General features: G+C 41.3%; 1 protein-coding gene across 1 annotated transcript in view; it reads left to right on the plus strand.

The window, feature by feature from the left end:
• Positions 1 to 20,395, plus strand: part of TRRAP (transformation/transcription domain associated protein) — a 159,652-nt gene that overhangs the window by 90,471 nt on the left and 48,786 nt on the right. Inside the window, exons 48-56 of the mRNA XM_088451971.1 lie at positions 315 to 436; positions 694 to 907; positions 1,318 to 1,497; positions 4,571 to 4,717; positions 4,898 to 5,017; positions 6,385 to 6,672; positions 8,439 to 8,576; positions 11,091 to 11,203; positions 12,589 to 12,724. Coding sequence (XP_088308097.1) covers positions 315 to 436; positions 694 to 907; positions 1,318 to 1,497; positions 4,571 to 4,717; positions 4,898 to 5,017; positions 6,385 to 6,672; positions 8,439 to 8,576; positions 11,091 to 11,203; positions 12,589 to 12,724 — 1,458 coding nt within the window. The remainder of the gene's footprint in view (positions 1 to 314; positions 437 to 693; positions 908 to 1,317; positions 1,498 to 4,570; positions 4,718 to 4,897; positions 5,018 to 6,384; positions 6,673 to 8,438; positions 8,577 to 11,090; positions 11,204 to 12,588; positions 12,725 to 20,395) is intronic.

Raw genomic sequence — 20,395 nt, forward strand, 5'->3', positions numbered from 1 at the left:
AGAAGCCCAATATAGTAGGGGAAAGGAGACAGTTTGACATGGGATAGACTTTATAGGGATATCTGTGAGAACAGGTACATTAGTTGTTGATGAGGAAGCGCACACCTCATGTATAAAATCAGCCCTGAAAGCTGTTTCCACACACAAATATACTTTTAAGTACAGGCTGCAAGCAGAGATTAGGTCCAGGAGACAGCCTGTAAATTGCTGCCAGCATTGCTCAACCGCCTTTCAGCTGAAATGTGGAGCAGCATGTTTTATTAATGTTACTTTTAGTGCTGTAACCATACTTTCTGGCCTCCATTTTTGTGCAGACTCCTACACTTCGGGAGAAATCCATTTTGCTGGTGAAAATGATGACCTACATTGAGAAGCGCTTTCCGGAGGACCTTGAGTTAAACGCACAGTTTTTAGAGCTTGTTAATTATGTTTACAGGTACAGAAAGCAATATAAATACGTCAAACTAATGTTTGGATCAGTAAATATTCTAGGATATAGTTTGCACTCTTTTATCAGTCTTAGTAAAATAATATCATTTTTAATCTTTTATCAGACACCCTAAATTTAGAAAATCCAGGTTTTGTATAGTACTGTTAAGTTCTCCCTCACACAATGCTTATTTAAGTAAGTAAGTACACCTGTAAAGACTTTGGAGGAGTTTGACTAGATGAATTGTGCATTGACTTTTACAGAGACGAGAACCTTTCTGGGAGTGAGCTTACCGCCAAGCTGGAGCCGGCTTTTCTATCAGGACTGCGCTGTGCGCAGCCCAACATCAGAGCAAAATTCTTTGAGGCCTTCGACACCTCCATGAAGCGTCGTGTTTACGATCGACTGCTCTACGTCACGTGTTCACAGAACTGGGAAGCGATGGGCAACCACTTTTGGATTAAGCAGTGTATTGAGGTACACTATGTGTCACCTGTCCTTCACAGCAGCTGTGCGTGAATCACCAGCCATCTTGTGCAAATGCCCTTAAGTTCTGTGACAACACAGAAGTAGATAAGCTTAATTATATATAACTTATTTTTAAAGTTACAGGTTTAGTTTTCCTTCAAGTAGTGTTTGTAGGTTTCACAGCTTCCTGCTTAGTTTTATGGCTTGTAAACATGTACAGTAGTTCCCATGAGAAAACAAAGAGACCTCATTAGACTATGTATTACTTATCCTAGTGTTCGCTATTTGTGTAATTTCAGCCCAGGCTGTGTAACATTTGTGCATTCGACCTTTTCTTATGCTGCGTATATGCCATGTTTCACAAAGAGAAGTTGTCATCCTATTAACACTTTGAACTCTTATGTCTTCGATCCGTGCAGCTCCTGCTGGCCGTCTGTGAGAAGAACACTACAATAGGCACAAGCTGCCAGGGCGCCATGCTTCCATCTATCACTAATGTCATCAATCTAGCAGACAGTCACGAACGGGCAGCGTTTGCTATGGTAACTCACGTCAAGCAGGAACCAAGGGAGAGAGAAAACAGCGAATCCAAGGAAGAGGTAATATTCTTCAAGGAATTCACATACTCTTCCCCATGATCTTAAGCAAAGCAGTGAGGTGTGTGTATATATATATATATATATATATATATACATACTTTTATAGATATAATATATATACTTTTATAGATATAATATATATACTTTTATAGATATAATATATATACTTTTATAGATATATCCAAAGGCGGCACTCCGGAGAAAAAGAACTTCACTTAAACAACATAGCACATATCAAAGCAACGTTTCAGCGCCTTTTTTAGCGCTTTTACCATGCCTATTGAAAGTAATAGGCTTTACAAAAGCGCTAATAACGGCGCTGAAACGTTGCTTTGATATGAGCTATGTTGTTTGAGTGAAGTTTTTTTTTCCGGAGTGCCTCCTTTGGATCTACGTATTACAGCGTTTCCTGGCTACAGGACTTCATTGTGGAAGCCACCCGGAACCTGTGGAGTTCCGGAACTTGGTCATGTATGTATACGTACTGTGTGTGTATGTATGTATATGTATATACCTGTGGAGTGCCGGAACTTGGTCATGTATGTATACGTACTGTGTGTGTGTGTATGTGTGTATATATATATATGTGTGTATGTGTGTATATATATATATATATATGTATGTGTGTATATATATATATATATATATATATATATATATATAATCGTGTGTGTGTCTATTTAGGTTGTAAATTCAGTAGTGTACTTATAATGTATGCTTAAAAAGTCTTTTCAAACGAGGCCTAATGTGGGGCGATCGCTTTTACAAACTTGTTCTCAGGCATCTCATCAGGATTTTTCCTGACAGTTCTTCCATTGTTCAAAGTGTGAGAGAGTTCTATTAAATTCCCAGTCTCTTAGGATACAAGAAATAGAAGGTACTGTGGAGTAAAACTTTAAGCCTCGCTTCTAACAAGTAGCTTGAGTCTTATTTTACGATAAAATGGATTTGTCAGTCCCAATCTAAAACCTTTGTCTACAAAACATCACCTGAGAAAATATCCAGAAAAGCTCTGTGTTAATGATCATAGCTCAGTGATGGGAGTGTATTTCTCTGTACCATGTAAGGCCGCTTCTCAATCATCTCCCTTGCTTCTGGACCATAGTTTTATTTTATTATTGTTCATTCTTAGTATTTTTAATTATAATGTTTCGGGAGGAATAAAGACAAACTTAATACAAGAAAAAGGCTATTGGAAGAAATATGTCCGAAATAGTTTTTACCCCGATGCCGATTTGTTTAAATTAAAAATATGAAACTCGAGAGCCAAGTGTAATTAGCATCTTTTGATGTGCTCAGAGTGGAACATCTCTACTTTACACTGATTACTTGTCTGTGGTCCAAAAAACATCTCATTAATGTCTTAATGATTCCTTTTTATAGTCCTGTCATTGCTTTTATTTTTCCAAACCACTCTGAAACTCCTTGTTACTGCATTACTCGTCGGTGTGCATGACACTATCGCAAGCAGCGATGCGCCGTATACATTGTGGTACACGTCCGGTATTGCAATATGGAAGGCTCAGCACTTAATAGAACATATTTTCTATGCATTGATTTATTGGTATTGAACTTTAAAGATCGAGCTTTTTATCTTATTTTTTTTGTTTGCGGACATTTAAATATGTCTTTGTTTTACTAATGGTTGCTCCATATCACAAGATGTGTGCTTCAATCAAGGTTGAAGGACTGTTCTGTCATTAATTAAAATGTGATCTGATTCAGTAATGCAGTGATAAAGGAACATATTCGTTCTTTGCTGGAAGATTTTTAACTGTTTGCCCCTCTCTTCCCTGGCGATCACCCTGCCCTAATACCAATGGCATCTGTATTCTATTTAGAGATGCAAACTCGTCAACATTTAACTAGTGTGAGTCATCCCCTCCCAGAGTGCTTGCTGGTATTATAGAGGATAAGGAGGTGTGTCCAAATACAACTAGCCTCAATACACCATGCGGTGCTATACACCTGGCGTGAGTGAGCCGCTAGGTCCCCTGCCTCTTGGCTTGTGCCGAGCAACTTTGATGTTCGAAAATGCACCTTACTCGCTATTAGATGGGATACACTGCTTCATGGGATATGCAACACGTGTACATCTGTGTGCGACTGGGCGTGGAAAAAATCCGCGGACGCTGCATCTTAGCACTTCGTATACAGATTCAGACTCGGTTATGCAAGTGTTGCATATCAAATTAATCAGAGCCATCCCGCGAAGACACTGGGCGAAAGACGAGTCGCACTGGATCTGGCGCACCGAGAAAGGTTGTTTGGAGCAACTGCAGCAATAGTGTTCGAGGACACCTCTGTACAAACTCTTATATTTTTAGTCGGGGAGGATATGAGCATGAAACAACCTTACTCTTTTGGTCTGTACATGTTCGGCTGCAATTTTAACTACAGTATATTATATATAATATAATTTACTTTTATTTCTGATATTCTCCTTTTGTTTCATTGAAGTTTTGTATATATTGGGACACTTGTCTATTTCAGCCCGGCTTCTACTATGTTGTATCACTCTGAAGTTGACAGCAAGTTGTTTTGTGTCCTCAAAGTGCACAGTAAATAAACAGCTCTGCCTAGATTATATGCAGTAAGCGTGGTCAAACACAAAAGTGCGAAGTCTCGTAGGAGCGATGATTCCAGTATTCTATCTGGATATTTGTGCCGGAGCCATCACGCTGGGCTACTACGGGACTTTGCACTTTGATTCTCATTCATAGGCAGAAAGATGAAGCCATTTCGCCAAAGTGATTTGTGCAGAGAGTATGTGCTTGTAACAGCGAGAGTTGTAAGTAAACCTTACCGGTACCAGGAGGGTTTAATATATATTTTTTTGTGAAAAAATATTGAGTAATACATTTAATTTGTCCTATACAGAGAACATAACATTAGTGCACATTATTTATTATTAATATTAATAATATTTAAATTAATCTGCAAATAAAATTTTTGTGCCAATAAATAATACGTTATTGATGGTTTGCTAGAACTACGCCAATCGCTGACCAGTTTTTCAGGGATAATTGGAAGTATTACATGGCTTTTTAAATAGGGTTTGTCTTGTCATTAGGATGTTGAAATTGATATTGAGCTTGCACCAGGTGATCAAAGCACCAACCCCAAAACTAAAGAGCAATCGGAAAAAGATATCGGCAATCAGCTTCACATGTTGACCAACAGACACGACAAATTCCTGGACTCGCTACGTGAGGTTAAGGTCAGTATGGCTTTGTCATGAACACTGGAAACCTCGCACTTTGTACTTGGTGATTGATGCTGTGTATGACGCATTAGTAACGTATGGTAGTGAAAGTATTTGGTTTCTGTAGTTGTTGGCGTCCACACTGCTAAATCACTCTTGCATTATGTCTCCCCCTTCCCTGTATGCCCACTGAAGACGGGAGCTCTGCTAAGTGCCTTTGTCCAGCTGTGCCATATTTCAACTCCTTTGGCAGAGAAGATTTGGATCCAACTTTTCCCCAGATTGTGGAAAATTCTTTCTGACCGCCAGCAGCATGTAAGTACTTCTTATTAGGTAATAATAAGTGTATGCCATGCAATAATTTCCTTTGCTCTTAATTCGATTTGTTTTGGGGACTCGGAGAAGTGTTTTTTTTTTTAACAAATTAATATATAATTGGTGCAAATAATGTTTGTACTTGATGGTACGCCCCCACCCCCCTCATCCCTTTATGCATCGTATTGAGACACAACAACATTAGGGGAAGGTCTGCATCCACTAGGAGGCAGTATAGTGCAACAAAACTGAAGGCACTTTCTCTTCCTTTACCACACTCATTGTGCCCATTTCAGCTTTAATACTAATGCAAGAGGGTATGTAAGTCTTTTTTGTGTGCCCTCCCCCACACTTCTTTTTCCTCTTTTATATGGCTTTTGCTACAGTACCTGGAATTTAGGTCTCATTCTTCTTCTCTTGCTCTTTAACTCCTTGTTGAGGACTAGAATAATACATTTTGTTGAGCAATTTGCGGGGATGACACAAACACCTTGGTGGGCTCCATCTGCCCTGCAGAAGTGTTATATCGGTCTGCTGATTTTGTATGGGCTTGCAAATGTAACTTTTTGTTGTGTTTTCTATTATATGTAGTCATAATGTCGACATGGTCGACAAGTCAACATTGTGAATGTCAACCGCACATGCCAGGGTTAGGGCTTAAACTGTAAAGAATGTTATGCCGACATGATGACCATGCTGACACATTCTGAATGACGGCATTTCATACCACACCAGTTGTTTAGATACTGTATGTAGCTGCATCATGAAGCTGCTTTTTATGTGTTTTTTCTGCCCTGGAATTGATCACAATGCATTACAAAATACAGAGAGCAGGGAAGTAGCTGTATCATGCCCCAGAGCAACAACAAGACGCCAGTCTGATATAAATACTTGGCTGGAAAGCACAGAAGCCATGCATTTAGTAAAAGTTGCAGAAGAGCATATAATACTGTATATTTGAAGTGATCTTGAAGTGTAAAATCAGTTTACATTACCATCTGAGCTTTCTTTATCCGTTCTGATCACATATTCCTGGTGTTGGATACTTTCCTGCGGTGCACCCAACCCCCCTCCCACCATCTCTGTCCCTCCCCCCCCATTACCCAGACTATTGGTATAAGCCTGTCCGAATAAAACGCATCCTCCCTGAATTGAAATGAATTGCATGGGAAAGATGGTGATAACAGTAAGCGGAACTGACCATGAGAGCTAATAAATTGATATAAATTGGTGTGTTACAATAGGTATGGCTGCTTATCATTCACAAGGCATCCTCTAACATTCAGGAGTTATGTACTGATACAGGTGCTCAGGAGGGTCCCAGTTCGCTGGAGCTTACAATCATTGCTATTTTGTTTTGTTCCCAGGCACTGGCTGGGGAAATCAGTCCGTTCCTGTGCAGTGGCAGCCACCAGGTGCAGAGAGATTGCCAGCCGAGCGCCTTGAACTGCTTTGTGGAGGCCATGTCTCAGTGCGTCCCACCAATCCCCATCAGACCTTGTGTACTGAAGTACTTGGGGAAGACGCACAATTTGTGGTTCCGCTCTACGCTTATGCTGGAGCATCAGGCCTTCGAGAAAGGTCTCAGTCTTCAGATCAAACCTAAGCAGACAAGCGAGTTTTATGAACAAGAGAGTATCACCCCACCCCAGCAAGTAAGTGTCATTCATTCTGCATCAGCACTTTTGGAGAAGGTATTTATATAGATTTTGGCTTGCAGTCTGAAGGAAAGAAATAATCTTTTACTGCGCTGATAATGTTCCATGTTCTTTGTTTTTAATGCCAAATGCTCTATGAAAGTTCATCCCCAGCCATTATAACTTGATTCGATTTTTCCCTTTGCTGGGTTATTTCTCAGCTCCGTTCCTGTGGACAGAGATGTTCAAATAAAAAAAAGCCAGACAGAAACGTCTGGTTAAATATAATTAATAATGAAAAGCCAAAGCCCACAGTTTATACAGAATCTTACCCTGGAAATAATGTTAACTGTTAACGGCATATCATGCTGAAATTGATGTCCACAAAACATGGGCAGTTACAGCCTAATATAATGTGTCATAGATATCTTGGTAGGCAGTGTGGTGGGCAGCTACCAGGCAGCAGGAGGTGGGGAAGTTATTAGGCACTTGTTTGCAGATGGCCATGGAAAGGGTTAAATCTGCAGTCTCTACTGTGCTATCCTTTTCCTGTATTATTCTATCACTATAGGGGAGATGCACTAAGCCTTGGACAGTGATAAAGTGGAGAGGGGTAAAGTACCAACCAATCAGCTCCTAACTCATGTTACTGGCTGTGTTTGAAAAATGACAGGAGCTGACTCTTTGGCACTTTTTTATCGCTCGCCACTTTATCACTCTCCATGGCTTAGTACATCTCCCCCTATATCATGTATGTATTTCACAAAACAGCAACACACTGACGCTGTGACGTTCTGCCTGAGTGACAAGATCAAGTGTACGTGGACAAGATCCAGTCGTTCCGCACTTGTGCTGAGCAGCTGGGTGATTTCTGGATTACATTACCAACTTTTACTACAGTCAGATGACCAGTGACCATTTCCAGCATTTCTTGTTATTATCCTATAATCCATAATCAGATTATGTCACCGGTTTTGCAACATTGCCATCAATATCCATGTGTTATGTGGTCAGATTGTAAAGAGAATATAAAGCCACTTTGGTCATTGACTAAACTACCCAGAATACTGGATGTGCCTTTCTTCAGTCAAAATGCGTTATTAGGTTGCCACTGGTCTCTGAGACAGAGGGAAACAGAATTTTTGACTCTGGCTTGATGGTCTACTAGGTAACCAATATTTTTGCTGACTGTGGATCCATGGGTTCATACAGATCGGAATGAAAGAATAGGGTTATAACAGCATGCGTCTCTGATCTATTGATGGTCTCCTAGGTAACCAATATTTTTGCTGACTGTGGATCCATGGGTTCATACAGATCGGAATGAAAGAATAGGGTTATAACAGCATGCGTCTCTGATCTATTGATGGTCTCCTAGGTAACCAATATTTTTGCTGACTGTGGATCCATGGGTTCATACAGATGGGAACTAAAGAATAGGGTTATAACAGCATGCGTCTCTGATCTATTGATGGTCTCCTAGGTAACCAATATTTTTGCTGACTGTGGATCCATGGGTTCATACAGATGGGAACTAAAGAATAGGGTTATAACAGCATGCGTCTCTGATCTATTTTGCTTTATCATTTGAGCTTTGTTGTCAATACCTCTTTAGCCAGTGTCTTTAACCTGTGGAGGGGTTATAAGACTTTTTGCTTTTGTTGTATTTTGATTACAAATTTAATTTTTTTATGTTTTATAAGAATTTTAGTTTTTTGCGCTTAGTTGTCCTCCTAAGATTTTGAACTGCGATGTCTACAAATACCTGTTCATATCTTTTTCAGGAGATCCTTGATTCTTTGGCAGAATTATATTCCCTCCTCCAAGAGGAAGACATGTGGGCTGGTCTGTGGCAGAAGCGCTGCAAGTTTCCAGAAACCGCAACAGCTATTGCATATGAGCAGCACGGCTTCTTTGAGCAGGTAGAGTAACCGGTTCTCTTGGTCTGCGTAAATATAAATTGCAAAGCTAAATTCAGGTTCATGGTAAGGGAACGTGTAATGCTCACCAAGACCGGTGTGCTACAACCAGTAATTCAAGTTAAGAGTAGTATTTTCTGACTATATAGGAGTATGATGAACATTCAATAATCCATAATAATAAGTCACTGTAGACAACGGATTGGCCTATACTTCATCGCTGCAAAGCAAGATAGTAATGCAGCTAGATGTCCAATGACTCTTCCTAGCTCTAAAGAGACCTGCAAGTGAAAGTATCCTTGAGACACCACCATGGTTATCCCTACTGTAGTTGGGACACCAGGAGGCTGGAAGACTGCAGCGACTCTCCCTGCTTGGACTCTTCTCCTTCCCCTCTACACACCTTGCATTGGAAAGTAAGAAATCTGAGTATTAGACTTCCCCCTCTCTGACTTCTTCTAGGTGCCAGACTGCACGCTCCTCCTCTTCCCCTCATTGTCTATCCCTGCTGCTTCATTCACTGATGCTGCACAGTATCCAGAGTCTGCAGTCTGCTCTCACCCCTCTGGGAGACGCACAGAGCCTGATCAGTGGTAATCTGTACCTTACCTAGACCAACTGGAAATTTAGAAAAGTTTTGTATATTATTGGTCCTTACTCAGTCCATAGTCTACTGAATATCACAACACCCCGATTTTAGAGTTTTCAGAGTTGTCTTTGTTGGTCTATGCCAGGGATGGGGAACCCTATAAGGCCCGCAGAATCATTTGGTCTGGCCCTCAGAGATTTTTTTCTGCTAGCCTCATCTGGCTATCATGGTAACTAGAATGGCAGCCTGCAGCTAGAATCTATGCAGCAGTGCTGCCTGGAGCGTCTTTAGGATGCTGCAGATGGTCACATCGCTGTCCTTACAGCTCCCTGGAGCATCCTCAGGATGCTCCGGGCATTGCTGTAATCACTGGTGATTGTGGCCCTGCCCCGTGTTATGTCACACTGAGGTGGCGTGGCCTGCACCAGGCCTGCAAATAATGTTATATATAATAAAATGGCCCTCGGCAGAAAAAAGGTTCCCCACCACTGGTCTATACTGTACGCAATCATAGTGGGTTTTCGTTTCCTCCACAACCCTGCAAGTCTCTTTGGAAACATATGGCAGAGTGTGCCCTTTTCTCTTCCCTCCTGTTAATTTCCCAATCCATCCTGTTCTTCCGGCAGCCATACTCTCTACACAGCCTTCTTGCTCAAACCCTTGTTACACAGCAGTGTTTTACATCGTGCGGATCCCTTCTCTTACTGATAGTGACTTCTTCCTGATTAACTGTTCACTTACCAACAAGGACTGCAAGTGATTTTATTATACAGTACACTGATTCTGAGAGAGCCTTCACTTACCACTGCATTTGGTAATCTTAACCCAGAGGTCCCCAGACTGTGCGCCGTGGCACCCTGGGGTGCCTCGGGACACTTGCAGGGGTGCCTCAGGATGGTGGTCCAGCACCAAGTCAAATTCTTTATGGTCAATATAATGTAAATATGTGCACAAACAGAAGCACAAATCTGTCCACCATTATATAACCAAACCTAAGGATGACAGGTGAGCACAATTTATATCACTGTACTACTTCACTGCATTGTCTTCTGAATTTCTCAGTACCAAACTTTTGGCTTAGGGGTGCCGTGAAAACAGTGCTGATGCACTAGGGCGCCGTGATTCAAAAAAGATTGGGAACCACTGCCTTAACCTGTTTATACAGATTTTTTTTTCTCAGTTAACCCTTTGCTATCCACTTATTATATTATGACTTAAATCTTAGTGAAAGAGCATATTCTACTAAAAGTCCTGCAAGGCGCCCGTACATGACTTTCCAAATATAAGTGCAGTGCCAACCTGAGCTCTTGTTCCCTATTCTTTTTCTCCATTAACCCTTCTATTACTACATCACTCATCCATATTCAAGGGTATAGCAATGGCAACCACACAGTGACTGCATAGGTCTCTGCTCCAAACACTTGAACCTACAGAGATTTCTGCTACAGCAAATAAAACCACCAATTAAATGAGTTATCTCCCATGAATACAGCACCATTGAAAATCACTTTCCTATAACACCTATACTACATCCTCCATTCTCTATCTAGTGTCCTGCATAGGGAGTCTGCACAAGGTTACTGTCCGTATTGTGCTTTTACACTGGAGCCATAGCCTCTTCTCTCTGTGCATTTCCACAACGAGTTCTGCACGGTTTATTATTCAGGAGATGAAAAAACTCACTGAACTTATCTGTGCTATCTGGATCTGAAGAAAGTAGGACATTTAATGAACTGGGGACATATGCTGATCTGTTTTTCAGACGTTAAGTGCCTTTAAAAGCGAAGAAGGACAGCTGGTATCATCCAATCTGTCTTCCACGTGTCTGTAGATGTGTGAACATATTGATCCGTCTGTAGTTGCAGAATGCGCGCGTACAGACCCCGTAGACGTAGTTATTGATTCTTCTCGGCTTTTGTTCTTTTTAGGCCCAAGAAACGCATGAAAAAGCAATGGAAAAGGCCAAAAAGGAACATGAAAGGAACAATGCATCTCCAGCTGTTTTCCCCGAATATCAGTTATGGGAAGATCATTGGATTCGGTAAGTGGGAATTATGCCAATTCTTTTCCCCTTGCAAAATAAAAAATAAAACGTGACATTTTTTAAAAGTAAAAAGCGTTTAAGTAGAGGAATTTTCATTTTTAATGACTGTACAGTAAAATATACAGGAAAAAAAGGGTAAAAAGAAATCTACTATGTCTAAAATGGCAAAGTGAAAGTGTTGCCCATAGCAACGATATAATTCTGCCTGTCATAATAGATCCAGTGCCTAATACTTCCAATTTTACTTTACACATCTACCCCATAGACATTTATTTCTCTCTATGATTGCATCCTTGGTATTAATGGATTACATTCTGAAAACTTCTTCATGTGACAACCAGTGGCAATAACCTTTCAACAATTTCTCAGACTTTAGAGTAGATGAGTTAATGTATGGTGTTGTTTTGCAATTTAGCTAGTTCTCCAAAGCCAGTTTATATGCACCAACACTATTTACCACCTTGTAACATTTTATTCTTACTATTATTTCCACTTGACTAGTGCCCCGAGTAGTCTTTGTTTTTACTGCGGCTCCTATTTCTGAAAATCTAGCGGGGAAAGGGGAGGAGCAGGAGGGCCAATCACAAGTCTTTATCAAGAGATTACAGCTTGTGATTGGTCCTCCCACTTATAAAGCCTTCTGCCGCCAGTTGGTTATTATTCCTAATGATTCTGTATTGTAAAACGTGCGCATTCAACAGAGGGGCATCTTAGTACACTACTTTACTCGGGTGGTAGAAAAGCTTTAAGGCTTTTTCCAGAATGCGGCTCCTTTTTATACATACGTGTCCTCCTACACTATTGCCCCAGTCATTCCAAACAGCCTTTTTCTGCGCGACATGTTCCATGCGACTCAAATTATGCAAAGTGTGTATTTCACATCCTTTTGCCTCAAATATGCCCTTTAGTCAATGTGATGCAACAAAACCACTTAACGAGACTGCACTGATTAATTTGATATGTGACACATGTACATCTGTGTGCGAGTAGGTCTGAATCTGTGTAAGTGCTACAATGGAGCCGGTGCGGCTTATTCTGACGCCAAGCTCCGTTGAGCTTCATATGAGACTGTGTACATATTTAGGACTACTTCCTGTGCAGTTAAAGTAGCAGCACGGATTCCCCGGTACAGATTGAGTGGCTTTTTGCTGCGCATGCTGTGCGAATTAGATGCAAATGAAAGAAAAAGTTGCTACACTACACCGCTCGATGCAGATCACGCACGCCATATGGCGTATTGAGGCTCGGTGTACAAGGACACATCAGTAGTTGCACATAAGAGGCTTATACACAAATTATTAAATAGTCATTTTCTGAGAAAACAGTTTGTTGTGGTTTCATTGATGCATCAGTCTCAATGCTGTGCTTTCTCACTTTCATAGCTGCTCTAAAGAGCTGAACCAATGGGAGGCACTGACAGAATACGGCCAATCAAAAGGCCACATCAATCCGTACCTCGTCCTTGAATGCTCTTGGCGAGTGTCTAATTGGACCGCTATGAAAGAAGCCCTCGTACAGGTCAGAATGCACTCCGTTCACGCCGGCAGCCTGTTTTGATATGTTCCCTCGATTTTACTCACTATGTTTGCACAAAGTCAGCATTACAGCTCATTTCACTGAGGCAATAAATGCCTCTTTAGGGAATCTGTTTGATTTAGAACACAGCTGCGGTTTCTGGCAAGTAAGGCATATTGCAAATAAATGTTTTTGTTTTAATACTGTCATGTTTTGCTTTAGAGCAGGGATTATTAACATTTTCCGGCCTGGAACCCAGACTAGATCTGGCAGTCAGATTTGCAATCATTGGTTCGGTTCTGAATAAATCTATTTCCTTTGTAATTACTTGACTGTTGACTGTAAATGAAGCTTATGGTTTTTATCGTATAAAACTTGTGATAAGAAACTTCAGCATTTGCACAAAATGTTATTAAAATATTAATATTGATTTTTTTTTTAAACCTCAGTTTTAAGAAAGGGCAGATATTGGTAGTAGACCCCCACAGATTTAATAGGTTGTCCTCTGTCCAGGCTAGAGGTGTTACTAGTGTGACACGTACATGGACAGGAGCTGTGGCCAATCAGGTGTCACCTTGGTCACATACATACCTCCTGTCCACAGCGTACTGTGGTTATCAGCAGCTGTGACTTCCGCGCTAGGGCTCCCAATAAAGCACCCACTCTTGGGGGTGCCCATTTGGAAATAGGGCATTGTCCAAAAGAGCAATGATTTGTCATGGTGACCCTACTTTTTCTGCTGCATTTTAAGTACATTTTTTTTTATTATTCATCCTGAAACCCTCCTTCCCCCTGTGTTTGTGTGTTCGGGAAATGTCCTTCCCATAGAACAAGCTGCTTTGTGTTCTCGTTTGTAAGAGTAATTGTATTTTTGCATTGGGCATTTACAGGCCACTACGGGGTAAAGTGATTAACAGTGTCCCTGTTTGTGTGTGGTGGAGGAAGTCATTTTTCACTTATACAATCCATTGGACTCTTTCCTAGTTTCATTCTGCCAATGGGAACTGTATGTCATTTAAGGAAAGAGTTTGCAAAGTTTACAAAGTACTTTCTACCAAACTACGTTTACATTATTATTATTTTTTTATACAATGTATTAACCCTCGTTTAAGGCCACAATTTCCTGACAGGAATTGGGATTTAAGTGATAATCTGCTGGTCTGTGCCATTTAGAGGACTTGAATGTTTTCAGCTTTAATTACTGAAGGGCTGGAGATGTAAAAAGTCTATGGGCATGAATATAAATAGGGAACTTGACAATATAGGTACATGCTGCACCTGTCCAGTAAAAAGGTGTCTGCACTTCTGCTTCAGAGAGATAAAAAACTCTGAAGAATAATAGACCGAAGCTGAGTAGCAACGCTCAATTGCCAGGCAGCTGCTGCTGCAAACTATAATAAGAGTACTGGCAGGGCGATACATGTGATACACCTATAGTTTTACCACTGTAAAGTTAATGATTGCCATGCTGGGTACACACTGTGCAGTATATCAGCTGTTCTATCGAACAGCCGATATATCGCAAGCGCGTCGCCAGGTTGTCTGTAAATGACGTCATTCACAGACATCTGCAGATACATCGGTGGATCTGCTGGTGTGTACGGACGACCTGCCAATCACCCGTACACATGCTGCAGGGACACGGCTATGAGTGAAAGCTCAACTGGGTGTGCAAATTTAAATGTCCTCCAAGTTGTGACATCAGGCCAGACACAACGGGCGGATGATTGGTAAGTGTATATGCATTTATCAATCGTCAGATAGGACGGCGGGTCGGCCAAGTGGCTGATCCATCAACCTAGCGTGTACTCCGCATAAGACTATTGTATGAGAAGGTTCAGACGCAGGTAACAGTTATAAAGATTAGACGATACATGGTGACGGACTGGTTGCTAGCTGCTGCCGTTTTGGTAGGGTGCCGTTGTTTTTGCTCCCACAAGTATTCTCAGCACAAATAACATGGCAACAAGCGTGTGATCGTTTAGATCCAATGGCTTCCATTGTCTGACCAATTTTTGCTGGTTTCCTTGCCCCTTAGTACAACGTAAGAATTTAATTTTAGACCCTAAGGGCCAGTTGTTTATATATATATATATATATATTTTTATTATCTATATATAGTTTTTTGTTTTTTACTACTGAGGCGGTTATTTAATGCAAATGAAGGTGCCTATAGAAGAAACGGGGAGCTGTATTTCAGATAGATGGGACGTTGTAGCACCAGTAAACACATTGGAATAGTGGCCTGCTGATTATTTAGTAGCACAGTTCACCCCTCAGGAAATATTTAGCAGCGCTAATTAGTGAGATTGCGGATGGAGAGTTCAAAAGAACAGGGACGTCCCAGACACCCTAGAGCTGAAGGTCAAGTACGATAGATGCATTGAGTGCTGTGAATGCTTTTAAAAAACAAAGTCCTATCTGCTAGCCAAGCTCTGTAAGATTGAAGGGAGGGGGGTGAAGCTCTGTTATAGGGGAGGGAAGATGGGATGTAAGAGCTCTGATGGGTATCTTAGCAAGCTGAATTGATACGTGTCATCTAAAATCTCAAGCTCACAAGTAAATAGATTGGGTAACCAATGGTAATGTGAATTTTTCACTATAATGCTGCCTAATATTAGTACATTTATTAAGAATTATGAAAGTAAATGTGTGAGGCGTTTTCTTTGAATCTGCTGGAAATCATGAATGCATTAGAGAGGAAGTGACTGGAAATTTCAATAAGAAGTGTTTCTGGCCAAGACGACTTGTGTGTTTGATGTGCTAGTGCATCAGATAGGGATGAAAGGTCTGCTTGTCTGCTGTCCCAGATCAGGTTCTGATAAACATGAGTAACAGTTCTGCATCTCCAATACAGACGGCTGCAGACAATATTCCCAGCTTTCCCTGCAATGCAGTTCAGGTCTAATTGAGGGGGAGAAATACTGAAGGCCTGCAGTATATTTCTAGAGGGCAGTAGAACAGTTAGAAAAGTTGTGTAATGTTTGGTTTCCAGCTATACAGGTCACTTTCCTTTCATTTATTTTATAGCAATAAGTATCCTTTTTTGGCTTTTGTATTTTTTTTTTCTGGGGTGGGGGTTGATGGATCACCAAGTAGTCAGCTTTGCAGTCATTTCATTTATGAAGTTCAGCGAAGTGAAGCAGGAGGAGTTGAACCATGATCAGAAGATAACCTAGTATAAAGATTCAATATCTGTTAGCTGACATGTTTACGTAGACATTTGGGAATTGTTTCGATTTCCATTGTCCGCAGGCCAGGCATAATAGTAATAGGTGGAATAGTAAATACCAAGGTATTGGTGAACAAAACAATATCTGGAGAGAAATTCAGGAAACTCAAATAATTGGTAGAGTTTAAATGAGACTGGTCACGGGCCCAGCACGCCATCCTTCAGCGATTTCTGGTTTACCTTGTTCCTTTGCGCACTGACAGTCCTGCTAAAACCGGGTGGGGAGGGGTGTAACTGAATTTGCAGTGGGAGATGCAGCTGATACTGGCCCTGCAGCTGGGGGAAGGGGGGAGGGGCAATACAAGACCCCTTTTTATTAACTTTCAACAAACAAACACACTTTTGCTAAGGCGCCCGCAAATGCCTAGCACCACCTATGCCATAAATAATGGATGATGTCAGAAACACTTTGATTTGGGGATAGTTGTGTTTTGTGCATTACAAATGTTTTTATTCATCAACTAGATTAAGATCTAAGTAAATGAATGTCTATCTGTAAATGATTTTGGGATTGACACACACGCCTTTCTATAGACTGCATTACTTCCCACTTAGACAAGAGTTGATCCATTTTACAGTCACTATTTAATCCCCGAAATGAAAGGAAGAGAATTGATCACATCTGACATGTCCTAGCAGTGATGGTTCACAAGCTAAGTGGAGATGACAGCCACCAGTGACTGCAGGCACAGCCCTGTATTTCCCTGTAATGAGGCATGTACTAATGGACCACAGGAAAAAAATAGCTAAAGCTATACATTGTGATTCTGTTGCCGTAGCCGAATTTATACTTTGTAAAAAAATGTCAGGGCGCATTCTTGTTTTGGCAAGCGACGTTCTCAGCAGCGGTAATCTGCAGCTTAATAATAGGAGCCTGTGTCTTGATGGTGTGTTTCATGTGCAGTATTGTTCTCTCCCCCTAGTTGCTTATGTATCAATTTCCCACCGAGCCATTATGTGATTAGTTTACAAAGTTTCTTAACTCTGTACAAACTCCACAGAGAACTGCAGAGTCTGTGTTCAGGACAAGAAGAGAGGGAAATATCCAATGAGTAGGGTGGGTTTTTCTTTTTTTTAAAGAAAATAAGTAAAATAAAATCCTTTAAAACTGTAACCCTTTCATGACTGTTGCACTATGGGTTACTGTTCCTTTTACTCTTTACAAAATCATAGGGAGTTATCTATTTTCGTGTCCAGATTGAACCTCCCAAACTTGCTCTTCAAGGCACTTTTAACAGTCCGGGTTTGAAGGCTATCCATGCTTGTGCAGAGATGGTATAATCTGATTGGGGGCGATTCAATCCAGTGCGATGTTAAGAAACTCCGGGAAGGAGTTCCCGGCTCTATTCAATTTGACTGTACTATAAACTCCCAACCAGAGGATATCTGCTCGCCCCCTCTTGGGGTACTAGCAGAAATCCGACTATATTAGGGCCACAATGCTGCTCTCCGGTTTAGCGCATGCGCTAACAGCATAGCGGCTGGTATTTAAATCGGAGAATGCTTGTTACCATGATTTTAACACCCGACTTAAGGCACGATCACCGGCATCTCCCGACTAAGTGCAGGCACAGTGCGGTCAATTGAATGGGGACATTCAGTATCCCGGCACAGGGGATGCCAGGGCTTATAATACCAGCGCCAGAATCCTGGCAACGGCATCCCATCCTCTGGCATCCCGAAGGTAAGTAGCGGGTTGGAGGGAGGGTTAGGTTTAGGGTGCGGGGAGGCTTAGGATACCTACCGACAGGTGCCTGTATCCTAACCCTGTCGGGATTTTGACTGCCGGGATCCCAAGTGCCGGCATCCCGTACCCATCCCAATTTAATAGTTCCGGGAACTCCTTCCTGGCGCTATTTAAATCGCACTGAGTTGAATCTCCCCCCAATGACGTGCTAATTAAGTCATCTGTGCTTAAGTGTGGATATCCTTAAAGCCTGAACTGTTAGGACGCCTTTAGGACCGAGTTTGGGGCACTGCTGCTGTACAGGATTATATTGTGATGCTGGAGCTTAATTCAGTTTGTAGTGGCTTCATTACTGGCACATACTAAATGGATTTTCTTCCAGAATTATTTTTCCCTACCCAAATAGACAAATAGCTGCTTAATCCTGTACAAATTTCAGGTCCTAACGTTCTCATCCTATCTCCCAGCCATAAGTCATGTTATAAAGACATCTATCCCTTTGGTTTTCTCTGATTAAATGTTCCACTGCCGATGTTTGACTTTGGTTGTTTTGTGCATCATTCTTCAGTTGCCAGAGGACGTCATTCTCATCCCCACAGGGAGAACAGTGGCAGGCGTTGTTTTACCGCTAGCCGCTCCTGTAGTCTTGCAAGCAGCGTAGACATTTAAAACATTAATTCCCTGTAACCTGGTGCTCCGTGCTGTCACTACTTCCCTTTCATTTGATCTTAAGCAATGTCATGGCATCTTGAAATAGATTGTGTTTACCTGATTCTGAGTAAACTTTGAGATGGAAGCGGAGGAAAGAATAGGTCTAATAAAATATTTATATCCATCAAGGCACAGATATTTTAGGAGAGGTTAAATCATGTCAGGAACATATGCAAAAGCATGTGAAGTGTAGTGGTTATCCCAAAAACCTTCTTTTAAATAATAGTAATGTGCATCTGGTTGGTAGTAACAGCTGGTTTCACAGGTAACCAGTCTTCCCAACATCATTGCATATCAATCTGGAAATATATTTAATAAGTATAGTTTTGTATGTGTGAGCAGTAACATTAATCATATATTCAACAAGTTATTTGAAACTGTATTTACATTGTGACTTATTAGGATACCCGACATTTCCTGACGTTAGGAGCCAGTCTTGTCTGTTTATGTGTTTGTAGCCTCTTAAGCTCACGGCACTAGAGAGACATAGTTCCTGTCTTATTTATTACAGGACTGGGTCATTTGATTTCTCCTGCACATTAACATTAACGTTACATCTCCTGCCCTGACGTCTCACACTCCGTCTTCTCCCGTACGAATGGTCTGTTGGCCATCGCATCTTGGATTTCCCAACACTTCTTGAAACTTAACATCTAAAACTGAGTTCACTGTCTTTCCTCCATTCAAGGTCCTGTCTCCTCCACCCACCTCTCGCATTCCATTCACAACATCTCCCTCTCCTCTGTCTATCAAGTCCTCTTTCTGGATGTCCACCTTGGCTGTCTCCTCTCATTCACCCCTTTTAAATTCAGTCCCTCTTCGTACTGTATCTAGTCACATTCACCTTCATAATATTTCCACAATCCAGCTCATTTTCACCTAAAAACCACTAACACTAGCTTCCACATCCTAATCCCCTCCTGTCCTTGGTTACTGTAACATACACCTCTCTGGCTTACCCTACTCTCGCCATGCACCTCTCCAATTCATCCTTAACTTCACTGACCATTTTCCTCCCTTGCTCCTCCAACCCCAGCTGCCTTATCTGTTAGTCACTCCATTGGCTCCCTATTGAGTACAAAATCATATTCAGACTGACCTACAAAGCCCCCAAATACTCTTACCCCACCACACGCTCATTTTCCAACGTCTCCGCCACTCACACTATCTCTCGCCCACTCAGCCAACAATGACCACCTATCTTCCTCTCTTCCTACTCTTGCCGTCAATACTTCTCCAGCGCTGCTACCAATCTCTGGAATGCCCTCTCACACTCAGCCTGACTTTCTGCTCGCCTCCCCACTTTTAATGTGCCATTAAAACTCTCCTTTTCACTCAGGCCTACCACTCCTCTGCTAACTCTGCAGAATCTTCACCCCACTCACCCCTCTCTCCCTTTGTATCTACCCAATGTAACATTCAGGTTGTAATTGTGAAATGATTTGTTTGTTTGAAGATACTCTCCTCTGTCCCTACTTATTCCACTCCTGTCTGGTTAAGCTCACCTCATGCGGGGAAACCCTGCACGGAGTTTGTACCATGGCTTCTCTAGCTGACCACTGTCGCAATTTACATTGTATATTTTGTGCTAATCCGCCATGTCTCGTTGAGGGTATAATGAATTTAATCTCCTTGATAATTCTCTCATGGCCTCCTTAACATTTTGTACTTTTAATGTGGAGGGAATTAATTTCCCAGTAAAGAGAACAAAAATTCTCACGTACTTAAATAAGTTAAATATTGACATAGCTATGTTGCAAGAAACACGAAAAATTGTCGAAATACCGCTACCAAGTGGCCGCCTATGCCTCCCATAACTCCAAATCCAGGGGTGTCTCTATATTCGTTAAAAATTCTGTATCTTATTGTATTCATTCCAAAGTTAGTGAAATTATTTGTTAATTTGTATGTACTTTGTCTTTTTTCAGTCTTTTATACATCTTGTACTTATGTAATCTTGTTGCATGTTCTATGCCTAAGTATGTCATTAGCTACAGAATGGGAATGGCGAGGGACATCAAGTGTATGTGTATGTGTATATATA

Source organism: Taudactylus pleione, unplaced genomic scaffold, assembly GCF_031769625.1.
Source record: "Taudactylus pleione unplaced genomic scaffold, aTauple2 ptg000032l, whole genome shotgun sequence".
In the NCBI taxonomy this organism is placed as follows: Eukaryota; Metazoa; Chordata; class Amphibia; order Anura; family Myobatrachidae; genus Taudactylus; species Taudactylus pleione.